We start from the raw sequence: 12,778 nt of genomic DNA, 5'->3' as shown, positions 1-12,778 counted from the left end.
CTTCCCACCCATCCCCAGGCAATCACTAATCTTTCTGTTACTATATACCAATTTGTAGTTTCTAAAATATTTTGTAAATGGAATCATATAGTATGTACTCATTTTTGTCTGGCTTCTTTCACTCAGAATTATCTTGAGGATCATCCATGTTGCATATATCAATAATCTATTCCTTTTAATCACCGAGTAGTACTCCACTGTATGCATATATCATACTTTATTTCCCATTCAACTTTTGATGGGTGTTTTTGTTGTTTCCAGCTTTGAGTTATTATGGATAAAGCTGCTGTGAACATTCATGCTCAAGCCTTTTGTATGAACATGTGCTTTTATTTCCCTACAAGTAGAATGAACTGTTCAGAAAGCAGGTGTATGTTTAACTTTTTAAAAAACTGCCACATTGTTTCCAGTGTGGTTACACCATTTGACATTCCCACCAGCAGTACAAGAGAGGTATAGTTATATATGCTTTCCAACACTTTGTATGGTCAGTCTTTCTAATTTTAGTCATTCTAATAGGTAACTGTTTTTTTTTTTCCTTCTGAGTTTTATGGTTTTATTAGCGCAAACAAAATGTGCATACCAGCTGTCTATTCATTTTCTTCATCGTGCAGGCTGGTGTTGGGATTGGTGATTCTGATGGCCAGCTGGGCTGCTCTTTTCGCAATGGCCTTGTGGTTCCTGGAGAAGGCATTGTGAGCAGTCTCAGCACAGTAAGAGTTTTTGTCCATCAGCAGTACTTCAAGCTCCTTGACATTGTGGATGAGGTGCTTCCCGAAGCTGCTGGGCAGCATGTGCCTTGTTTTCTTGTTGCTGTAGTAACTGATGCTGGGCATCAAGGTCTGGCCTTTGAATCTCCTGTGCACCCTGTTTTCAATGCCTCTCGGTTTCTGCCAGTTCTGCTTAATTTTGACATATTGTTCTGACTGGTGCTGGATTAACCTTTTGGTCCCCTTTTGGGTGATCTTGGGCTTCAGGAGGGGTCTGAAGGCGGCCATGATGCTGAGTAAGAGCTACCTGCGACCTCTATAGGCAGCACACTGAGGAAGAGAGAGCAATAGGTGACTATTTTAACTTGCATTTCCCTAACAACTAATGATGTTGACCATCTTTTCATGTCTTTGTCTCCTGTATATCTTTTTTGGTAGTGTTTCTTCTAATATTTTGCCCATTTATTAATTGGGTGATTTATTATACCTTATTATTTAATATTATTTATAAAGTTATATTTATTTAGTTTATTATTTAATAAATTATTATAATTTATTGCCTATTTTCTTATTAAGTTTTGAGAGTTCTTTACAAATGCTGAATACAGGTCATTTATGAGATATATACAAAGGATATATATAAACATACCTTAAATATCTTTTCTCACAGTCTGTGCTTGTTTTTTCGTTTTCTTGACAGTGTCTTTCAAAGAGCAGAAGTTTTAAATTTTGATGTCTCTAATTTATTACTTTTTTCTTTTATGGGTAATGCTTTTTTTTTTCCCCTAAGAAATTTTTACCTACGACGAGGTCACAGAGATATTCTCCTGTGTTATCTTCAAGAAGCTTTATAATTTTAGCTTTTACGTTGAGATCTATGGTCCATCTAAAATGAGTTTTTGTGTATGCTGTGAGGTAGGAGTCAGTATTCTTTCTTATTTTCTAGGAGTTGTAATATGCATCTTTAATTTATCATGCTCTACTGTCCCCACCTCCCCCTGGCATGGAAAAACTCTCTTGTCTATTTGATTAAACAAAAATAAAATAAGCTACATGGGAACAATTTTAAAGTCCAAAGAGATACCAACTTTAAGGCTGCAGTAGCTGACACAGCATCCCCTAGCTATCTTCTCCAGCCTTCTCTGTGGGCCACAGACATAAATTCAGATGCCTGTGAGCTAACATGGGAGTTTTTGAACACTTTTCCATTGGTTCTTCACCAGCTTATTGCCTGTTATCCCTGAGGCCTGCAGTATATCATTTAAGATTTTAAAAGTAAAACTCCAGAGCTGGGGAAAAAAACCCACCCCAAACAAAAACCCACATTAAAGGTTTTGGGGAAAACCTTTGCTTCCCCATTCTCCATTTAATTGATGGAATCCACACCACTGTTGCAATGCCCATTTTAAAAAGTGTCAAGAGGCAGTCAGCACCCAGGTGGGCTTGCAGCATGGTTTCTGTGGCCCAGGCAAGTATTTTGGTGGTGCTATCCCTTACATCATGTCTGTATCACGGTCTACTTTGAATAAATCTTATACAGTTTCATGTCTAACGTAAGATCCTTAGCAGAGTACAATTTAGGGTACCTCCCTTCTCATTCTTTATGCTATGGCCGTATTTTTCATTTACTTATGAAACATATGTAAATGTTTCATTTCATATTTTATTACATATTATTACATTGATATTTTTGTTTTCAACAGTGACTTGTCTGTTAAGCAATTAAGGTGAGAGGAGAGTAGTCTTTCATGTTTAGTGGCATATTTGCATTCCCATGGCTCTTCATTCCTTCCTGTGGATCTCACTTTCATCTAGTGTCATTTTCCCTCAAGCTAAAGAATGTCTTCATTTCTTGCTCTGCAGAAGATCTGCTGGAGATGCATTTTCTCAGATTTTGTTAACCTGAAAGCATCTCTATTTTACTTCATTTTTGAAGATATTTCCATTGGATATAGAATTCTAGGTTGCCAGATTTTGCTTTTCTTTCAGCAGTTTAAAAGATATTTTATGTTTGGGCACAAGAGTATGTATAGCCATTTCAGAAAAGGTTTTAAGATACTTCCTTTAAGGAACATTTGTCTAGACACGTCTTCCTTGCCTTGTGTGAAATTAATAGCTTAAAAAAAAACTCTGTGAATGGTTCCCAATGCAAACTTTGAAATTGTTGAATAACTTAATTAAGATGCATTTCATTCCTGGTTTATGAAAAAAAGGATATCATGTTATTGTATTATGGCTCCTTTGTTGCTGATTAGTCAGTCATCATTTTTAAATTGATATTTTTCTATGTAATATGTCTTTTTTCTCTGGATGCCTTGAAGAATTTTCTCTCTACTTTGGTTTTCAGCAGTTTGATTGTGATGTGCCTAGATAAATGTGTTTGTGTGTGTGTGATATTAGTTAGGAGTTTGCTGACCTTTGTGTTTTTAATCAAATTTTGGAAACTGTCTTCAATTATTTTTCTGCCATATTCTCTCTCTTTCCTCCTCTGGGACTCCAAATACATGCACATTAGTCTAATTGCTTGATATTGTCCCACAGGTCGAGGCTGTGATATTTTTTCCAATCTTTTTTTTTTTTTGTCTCTGAGCTTCATTTTGGGTAATTTATTTTGACTTCTTTCAAATTCATGAATATTCTGTGTCTATTCTGCTGTTTTTCTTATTCAATGATTTTTTAAAAAAGTTTTAGATATGGAATTATTTCATTACTAAGATTTCTATTAGGTTCATTTTCATAGTTTCCATACCTCTTTTTAAAATATATATATAATTGATCCATACCTCTTCTAAAATTCACATTCCTCATGTCTTCATCCATTATACCCATCTTTTCCTATAAATTCCTTAACATTTATAATAAATCCTTGTTTTGTAATTTCAATGCCGGGGCTGTCACTGTGTCTGATGCTGTTGACTGTATTTTTTCCTCTTGAGAAATGTCATGTTTGGCTGCTTCTTCACATCTTGTTTTAACAATCTTGTTTAGTCAGTAAGTCTTGTCCGACTCTTTTGCAACCCCATGGACTGTGGCTTGCCAGGCTCCTGAGAATCTAGTTTCTATAACTACTATCTACAATATCTGCTTTACATCAAATACTACTAGATTTGTCCATTTTGGACAGAGGAGCTTCTTCACATATCTAGTAGTATTTGATGTATAGCAGATATTGTAGATAGTAGCTACAGAAACTCAACATTCTCTTATCTTCCTTTGAAGCATGCTGAATTTTCTTCTGGCATTTGGTTAAACTACCGGCAGATCCCCTGATCCATGGGAAGCTTGGTTTCAGTCTTTGTTAGGGAAGGCCTAGTTTAGTTTTACCCTTTGCCCTGGGAAATGGTCTTTATTCCTAAGGTGTGACCCTCTGGGGTTTCAATGGAAAGCTCGAAGTATTTTATAAGCCCTTCTAACTTGGTGGACTTTGAACTCTAGTCTGTTTCCCATTACTGGGAAATTGCTGAAATCTCTGTTTAATGCTTTTGCCCTTCCATTCTTGGCTCCTTGGAGTCATCTCCCCCCCACACACACTTGAGGACTCAAACAAGTATCTAAGTGAGGCGAGTTTGTGTGCCAATTTTCTGGCACCTCTTTTGTGGCTCCCTCGTTCTCATGGTTTCCCTCCTCAGGCCACTGCTGCTGCTATACACTCTGACCTCTTAATTTCTCAGCCCAGTAAGACTCTTGCTTTCTGCTTGAGCTCTACTGCCAAGCAAGTAGACTTACCAAGTGGTGCTAGTGGTAAAGAACCTGCCTGCGAATGCAGGAGACATAAGAGGTGAGGGTTCGATCCGTGGGTTAGGAAGATCCCCTGGAGGAGGGCACGGCAACCCACTTTGATATTCTTGCCTGGAGAATCCATGGACAGAGGAGCCTGGAGGGCTTTCCATAGTGTCACAAAGAGCTGGACACGACTGAAGTGACTTAGCATGCATGCCCATGTGCAGGGTGGACTTGAAAATGCCCTGAGAGGAAAAGCCAGTTAGATGTGCCTCTCACCCAGTTTGCTTCTCTTCATTTAAGGGTCCTATCTCCTCTAGCCACCTGTTTAGGTTTGTTTCCAAAAGTACCTTCAAATGACTTTTCTTTTTCCATTCAAGTATAGTTGATTTCCATTTCAAATGATTTCTTAAAAATATTTTTCCAGAGTTGACACTAGCAATCAGCAGGAATGTTAGTCTGATGCAAGCTACCCTGCCATTATTGCAAGCAGAACTTGCCCAACTGTGTTACTATTTTTGTTGTTGTTGTTTAGTTGCTAAGTTGTTTCTGATTCTTTTGAGATCCCATGGCCTGTGGCCTGCCAGGCTCCTCTGTCCATGGGATTCTCCAGGCAAGAAAACTGGATCAGTTTGCCATTTCCTCCTCCAGGGATCTTCCCAACCCAGGGATGGAACCCACATCTCCTGCATTGGCTATTATTTTTAATAATTAATTTATTGGCTGCACTGCGCATCATACGGGGATCTGAGTTCCCTAACCAGAGATCAAACCCAAACCCCCAGTAGTGGAAGCATAGGGTCTTTACCCTTGGACCATCAGAAGTCCCTATGCTACTATTTTATAAAGTTTTGTTTTGGTGCCCTGTTTTTCTTGATCACTAGGCATACACGTAGCCTTCATGTTGGGTAAACCCATACTGGAGTTTGGTTGTCTAAGAATTTACTTGATTTAGTTTAAACTTCACTAAATAATCCAGTAAATCACTTATTGTTCACAATGGCTATCAAAGTTTCAGAGGTTGAAAACAGGTCTTTAATAGTGACATCATCTTGAGTGTTTAAAGTTAAAAAATTTTTTTTTTACTTTGTGAAATAGGTAATACATTCACATGGCTCAAAATATACAAGGTAAAAAGGATATATAATAAAGTGCTTCACCTCCACCTTTTGCATGTATTAAAAAAAAAAATGGCAGCGAAACAGCCAAAAATTTGATCTCTTGTGTTATACAAACAAATTGAATATATCCTGTCTGTCATAATCCAATGAATTCTTTGACAAAGTTTTAAAAATAAATGACATTCCCAAGCAGGAATTGTTACAGACGAAGGCATCAATTCCATTTAATTCTGCAAATATTTACTGAGCCATACAGTGTGCTTGGAACAATATTATCTATTGTGGAGTAGAAACATGAGTCATATGGTTGAGAGTCCACTTCCCTTAATTAGAAAGGAGAAGAGAGTAGAATGAAGGACTCTTTGTAAGGAAACCTGATGCCTCTGCTTGACCCAGTTGGAAGAGTTAATAGAAAAAGGTTCGGCCTCTGTCCAGCCAACGCCTGGAGTTAAGGTTGTATTCTTGGCTCTGTCTCTCTAACAGGGTGTCTGTCCCGCCCAGCTGCTGCCCTGTTTACAGCCAAGTCCAGCACAGGGTCCAAGAACTTTGCTGGAACCTTGGTGCCTAGTTCACACTTCTTTGGGAGAAGGGAAAGCAAAGTCTCTGGAACATTAGAATGTTGAACTAGCTACAGGGTACAACTCAAGGGCTGCTCAAAGGGCTGAGTGTTCTCTAGCCAAGTCTCACAGGGCTGAATCCCCTTCCTGGCAGCTGAGAAAAACACGAGTGTCCATAACAGATGTACTGAAAAGACAGCTGGAAGCTGAGCAAAGCTACAGAGGCAGCAGCAAGCAGATCGACACACTCCTTGTGTGGCCACACCTTCAGGTTCCCACAAAGGCTTGGTTAGGCAAAGCAGGCTAATGTGTACACAGTGGTAGAGACTGCGTAGTAAGTCAGGGTGTTTGCTAGGAATTGGGGAATTCTGCTGAGGACAGGTAGAAATTCTGAATAACAGTGGTCAGGTTTTACATCTGGGTACCTTTGTTCCTCTTGCAAGAATTTCAGATGGAGCAGAGCCCAGCCACTTGCTAGCTGGTCCTGTCCAGAGAATAAAACTTGTGCATCCTCCATGCTGCCTTTTCCACTGGAACTCAAGATGAGGCTTGGGTCTTCTGGCTACCACACGGAAGCAGGCCATGCCACTCTGCTTTCCTGTAGGGGGCGAGGCACCTGGAGGGCTTTGGAAGTCTGTAGCTGATCTTCCATTCAAATGCTCAGAACAAAATTAATTTATAAGTGCCAGTCCTTTCCTGTAATGTGCAAAAAAGGCTCTAGAGAACAAAGGCTGGTGAATGGAAGTTAACCACACAGTGTCCATAAGTACTTTTTGAGATGTGTGAGATGATAATTTATTTAGTGTGCTGTCCTTTCGGCTTACTTATAGTGACCGTTAGAGGAAAAAAAATGATTGATAGGTTTTCCCAACCTATTCTCTAATTGTCCACCCCCCTTTTTTGACCTTGCTGTATCACATGTGGGATCTTAGTTCCCCTACCAGGGATCAAACCCATGCCCCCTGCAGTGGGAACACCAGGGAAGTCCCTAATTCTCCCTTCTTTATGAGGCTTAATTTACTCAGTAGGGGTTTTCAGGAACTGAAATTCTTATGGTGGGAGGGACTATAGCAGCACCAATAGAAATATAATGCAAGCCACACATATTTAAATTCTCTAAGCAGGCCAATAAAAAAGGTAAAAAGAAACCACTGCTATTGATTTTAATATTTTAGCTAAGCCAATATATCTAAAATATCATTTCAACGTGTAACCAATATAAAGAGATATTTAAAATAATTTTTTTTGGGACTCCCCTGGTGGTCTAGTGGTTAAGACTCCGTGCTTCCAGTTGCAGGGAGCACAGATCAGTCCTTGGTCAGGGAACAGAGATCCTGCATGTCTCCCAGTGTGGCCAAAAAGAAAAAAAAAGGTTTAAAATACCTTCTTTTGCTACTGTTTGGGATCTGGTGTGTATTTTTCACTTTGAGCACACCTCAGTTCGGACTAGTCACATTTCAAATGCTCAACAGCCGATTGCGCAGCACAAGACTAGAGCAGAGGCCACAGTGATGCTGTTCAGGTCCGTCTATGCATGCAGATAACGAGCCTTCTGGGCCCTATTCTAGGAGAGCACAAGTGATCATACAGGCAGGAGAAGGGTGGTTAGGATGGGGTCAGGTGCCGGATTCCAGTTGAGTTTTGCTGATGAACAGAACTGGAAAACCAAGGGAAAGGACATGATGGGTGGGAAAACCTGAGGAAGGTCTGGAAGGTCTGGAAGGTGGAACGAGTGCCGCGCGGGACGTTTGAGAACTGGGTGGATGGCTGAATCCTGCCACGTGGAGGGACAGGTTCCAACCTAGGGAGATCCTGTGGCTGACAGTTGCCTTTTCTGTCTTCTCCTCCCTCCCTGCCCTGTCCCCATCAGCGATGGTCCTCGGTCTGCCCAGCGCCCGGGCTGCCGAGGACACCTGCGTGAACGCCTGCCCGGCTGCCTGTGACTGCAGCAGCGTGGAGCGCCGCTGCTCCGTGCGCTGCGACCGCGCGGGCCTCCTGCGGGTGCCGGCCGAGTTCCCGTGCGAGGCGGCCTCCATCGACCTGGACCGCAACGGCCTGCGCTTCCTGGGTGAGCGGGCCTTCGGCACGCTGCCGTCGCTGCGCCGCCTGTCGCTGCGCCACAACAACCTGTCCTTTATCACGCCCGGCGCCTTCAAGGGCCTGCCGCGCCTGGCCGAGCTGAGCCTGGCGCACAACGGTGACCTGCGCTACCTGCACGCGCGCACCTTCACCGCTCTCGGCCGCCTGCGTCGCCTCGACCTGACAGTCTGCCGCCTCTTCAGCGTGCCCGAGCGCCTTCTGGCCGAGCTGCCCGCCCTGCGGGAGCTCGCCGCCTTCGACAACCTGTTCCGCCGCGTGCCCGGCGCGCTGCGCGGCCTGGCCAACCTGACGCATGCGCACCTGGAGCGCAGCCGCATCGAGGCCGTGGCCTCCAGCTCGCTGCTGGGCCTGCGCCGCCTGCGCTCGCTCAGCCTGCAGGGCAACCGCGTGCGCGCCGTACATGGCGGCGCCTTCCGCGACTGCAGCGCCTTGGAACACCTGTTGCTCAACGACAACCTGCTGGCCGCGCTGCCGGCCGATGCCTTCCTCGGCCTCCGCCGCCTGCGCACGCTCAACCTGGGCGGCAACGCGCTGGGCCGCGTGGTGCGCGCCTGGTTTGCCGAGCTGGCCGAGCTCGAGCTGCTCTACCTGGACCGCAACCGCATCGCCTTTGTGGAGGAGGGCGCCTTCCAGAACCTCTCGGGCCTCCTGGCCCTGCATCTCAACGGCAACCACCTCACCGTGCTTGCCTGGGCCGCCTTCCAGCCCGGTTTCTTCCTGGGCCGCCTCTTCCTCTTCCGCAACCCGTGGCACTGCGACTGCCGCCTGGAGTGGCTGCGGGACTGGATGGAGAGCTTCGGGCGCACCGCTGACGTGCCCTGCGCCTCCCCGGGCTCTGTGGCTGGCCTCGACCTCCGCCAGGTGGCCTTCGGGCACTCCTCCGAAGGCTTCTGTGTGGACCCTGACGAGCTGAACCTCACAGCTTCCAGTCCCGGCCCATCCTCAGAGCCAGCGGCCACCACAGTGAGCAGGTTCAGCAGCCTCCTCTCCAAGCTGTTGGCCCCGAGGGCCCCGGTGGCGGAGGCGGCCAATACCACCAAGGAGGGGCCGGTCAACACCTCGCTGTCCGACAGCCTTCCCTCCCTCGGGGTAGGCAGCTCGGGCCACAAGACCCCGTTTCTCGTGGCCTCTGGTCTCCTGCTCAGCATGGCCCAGCGCGTGCTGTTTGTTCTCCAGAGGGACTGACTGTGCCACACCGGGGTGGCCTGGACTGCCTTGGCGGGGCGGAGGGGAGGTTGTTAACTGGGCTGGATGGTGGTTGGTGGGGAGAGGGGCACAGGATGGGGGCAGGGAGTGAAAGTTTCAGCCAAGGATGGAAGGACCAGTCTGCCATCAGAGGTGACCTGGGAAGAGGAGAACCTTGGGAAATACCCTGTGCAGGAGGGTGGGGTTTATGGATTTCTGCTCCTGTCACGTGAGCATCAATTGAAAAAGATAAGCAACAATGAACAGGTGCCCTCTGGTGAGAAGAGTAGGAATTGGAAGTTTCTGTGGCTACAGAACTCCACCCCTGCCCCTCCCCACCCCCATCTTCTAGGAAACTGGGTCTGCATGCCTGAATTAGAGTTAATCCATTCAGTTCAGTTCAGTTCAGTCACTCAGTCATGTCCAACTCTTTGCAACCCCATGGGCTGCAGCACGCCAGTTAATCCATTCGCTAAGTACTAAAAACTGTGCCAATTCTCCTGGTGGGACAACCATTAAGTCCAATCCCTTTGTTTTCTAGTACAGCCCTCCTCCCCCTCCTCCAGGAGCCTGGGGACACTAGGGTCCAGGAAGATGGGTAGGACAGAAGGCCAGTGGGAAGGGAACTTAGACCCAAGGTAGTGGAGGTGGTTCCTCTGGTCCCAGATGTGTCAGGAGGTGTTTAAAACAAAGATTCATTTCACTTACTCTGCACTTATTCCCAGGGGTGGCCTTAGCTGCAAAAGAACTTTAGGGCAGGGTAGGGAAAAAAAGAGGAGGGGTATTGTCTGTGGACAAATATATTTGTAAAATCTTAAGGTTAAAAAAAAAGATTAAACAGGTTTCTCTTCTGCAGGACTTTTCAAGGGTCTTTCATATGCAGACATGCATTATGACTCTCCCAAGGAGGCCACAAAATCCTCTTTGCTTTGTGTTTTGGAAAGACACAGAGATGCTATATTAGGGGAGCAGGGAGTCTCCAGCTTGGACTGTCCCATTAGGTATGGGAATTATCATGAGCTTCACACTTTGGGGCTAAGAGAAAAGGTGGCAGCCGGTAGCTGGGAAGGGGGTGCTGAAAGATTTTCCAGGGTGCAAGGTAGCCAACTGTAAGCTCCCAGGCCTGAATGCCAGAGCAGGAGCTGTGTGTCTCTATGTATGTGCTCAAGTCATCCTTCACACATGTGTAATGATGACTGCCTTTGTGACACTCTGGCAGTCTCTAATCTTAATGTCCTCTCTCTGTATTTGAAGGGCTGGGTTTTCAAAGCCCACATGGATTCAGGGTGCACAGAGCTGTGTTCTTCAAGGCCATAGTGCTTCTTCTGTGTCTCCAGGTAACATGAGGTATTAGAAATGTTGCAGAAAGCACCACTGAGGGCAGGAGTGTTCAGATGGATTGTGACCGTTAGTGGTCATCAGCTCAATGGGTCTCAGCTGGCATTTAAAAAAATAAGGTATAACCAAAAAGTCACAGAGCATCATGTGTAATAAGTATTACTTTGTGGAACTTTTTATTAATCTGTATGCATTTGTTCAGATTTTACATATGTGTGTGTGTATGTCTGGATTGCTGCATACAATTTATATTGTGGTTTATTGTTTAAAAAGCTTGAAAGTCACTAATCTGGAACACATATGGTTCTTTTTAAACATTTTCTTTGGAAAACTCTCAAACCTACAGAAAAGTTGCAAGAATAATAGAATGAACACTTCGGCCTTTCACCTAGGTCTCTCATTTGCTAACATTGTATTGTATTTGTTTTGTCTCTCTCTTTGTTATTATCATTTCTCACAAACAGTTTGAGTTAGTTGTAAACATCATGCCCCTTTACCTATACATACCTCAATGTGTATTTCCTAAGAACAAGGACTTTCTCTTATCCACAATGACACTATCACAGTGACGAACTTTATCACTGGCAGAATACTATTATTTAAAATAGACTCTGTATAGAAATTTCTGCAGTTGTCAAAATGATTTTTTAGGCAGTCATTTTTCATGCGGGTGGAAAATGAGGTTCCTAGGTTGTGGCTTGTATTCATTTGATCACAGTACTCAAAATTCTTAATTCATCAGTTGATTTTTAAGGTTTCAAAATAAATTTGTTCTCCAAATGTCTTACTTTTCAAATGTGAGAACCAGATGAGGTCAGAAATGTTGTTTGTTCAAACCGTGTGTTGTGGCCATGGTAACTGAGTGAGGATCACGAGAATCCTGGAGGCGAGATCTCTGCATCGGGTAACCATGTGCATCCACAGCAGCCTGCGTTTCTGAGGAACAGTGTGCTGCCCTGGGAGGAATCTCCATCTTTTTATTCGGAGTGGGTTCCTGAGAGTCAGCTTCAAAATGCTGCTCCAGTTCTGCCTGGTGGTTAGGTGGTGAGCTGTTTAATGAACATTTGTTTGGCTGAATGTTTCTGAACAAGTATAAGCGCTGAAATAGCCTCCAGGGAGACAGATTTTTATAGAGCTACCCAGCCCAGTAGAATTCTGGGAATGTGGGAGTTCCTTACTGCCAAACAGATCCAGAGCTGCCTGGAACGAGTTCCCAGCGAATTGTGGCCATTATGAGCTCTCATGAGAGAAAGGAGAGTGGAGAGTTCCCAGTTCAGAGTTCAGTAAGCTGCTCACCCCATCACTGGCTAATTAGTACCTTGAGAAATGTTAAGGTCCTATGGGTTATGCTGAGCAAATCCATGTGCCCGTCAGGATGGACCACGTTATGCTATGGTAACAAACAACCCCCAACCTTGGTGGCTGACTGAGGGTTATTTCTTGGTCATGCTACATGTCCAACATGGGCTTATTAGGGGGGCTCTGTGCATTGTAGCCACTCTTGGTCATGCTACATGTCCAACATGGGCTTATTAGGGGGGCTCTGTGCATTGTAGCCACTCAGGGACCAAGGCTGAAGAAGGATCTGCCATTTGAGGACATTGTCATCCAAACTTGGGCCCTGGGATTTGCTGCAATGGAGAAAGCAAGCTTGGGAGAATCATTGCTCCAAAATGCTTCCACCCAGATGTGACACCTGTTGTTTCTCACTTTTTACTGGCCAAAAATGTCACACAACTGCACTTTAACAAGGCAGGGAAGTATGGTTTCCCCATGTGCCCAGAAAGGGGAGAACTGGGAATATTGGTGAACACTGGCAATACTCCAAAGCAGTAGAGACTCCAGGCAGCTCCCCTGATAGAATCAAGTCTGGACTGCTCAGAATTGTCAGAATAGAGGCTTGAGGGGGCAATCTGGTGAGTGAGTCACTAGCCCCAGGCTTTCTCTCCTTCCAGCACCCTAACTAGGCTTTGAAGACAGTGTTTGCTTTAGCCTATAGGAATGCTGTGGCCTCACTGTATTGGTTCTTTCAAGAAAGGGGAGAGAA

The 12,778-nt window shown here is 44.8% G+C and overlaps 2 protein-coding genes across 2 annotated transcripts; one reads left to right on the top strand and one right to left on the bottom strand.

Moving 5' to 3' along the window:
• Window positions 1-534: 534 nt before the first annotated feature.
• LOC120882250 (60S ribosomal protein L32-like) lies at window positions 535-998 on the bottom strand. Its single transcript, XM_040266167.1, has one exon. It carries the CDS (start codon window positions 996-998, stop codon window positions 591-593), a length of 408 nt encoding a protein of 135 aa, XP_040122101.1. The 3' UTR covers window positions 535-590.
• Window positions 999-7,980: 6,982 nt separating this feature from the next.
• On the top strand, window positions 7,981-9,393 carry NYX (nyctalopin). The gene has a single exon (XM_040266166.1). It carries the CDS (start codon window positions 7,981-7,983, stop codon window positions 9,391-9,393), a length of 1,413 nt encoding a protein of 470 aa, XP_040122100.1.
• Window positions 9,394-12,778: the final 3,385 nt, after the last annotated feature.

This window comes from Oryx dammah, unplaced genomic scaffold (genome assembly GCF_014754425.2).
Source record: "Oryx dammah isolate SB20612 unplaced genomic scaffold, SCBI_Odam_1.1 HiC_scaffold_23, whole genome shotgun sequence".
Lineage (NCBI taxonomy): Eukaryota > Metazoa > Chordata > Mammalia > Artiodactyla > Bovidae > Oryx > Oryx dammah.
Note: the sequence above shows the minus strand (reverse complement) of the source record. Positions and strands in the feature narration are given on the sequence as shown.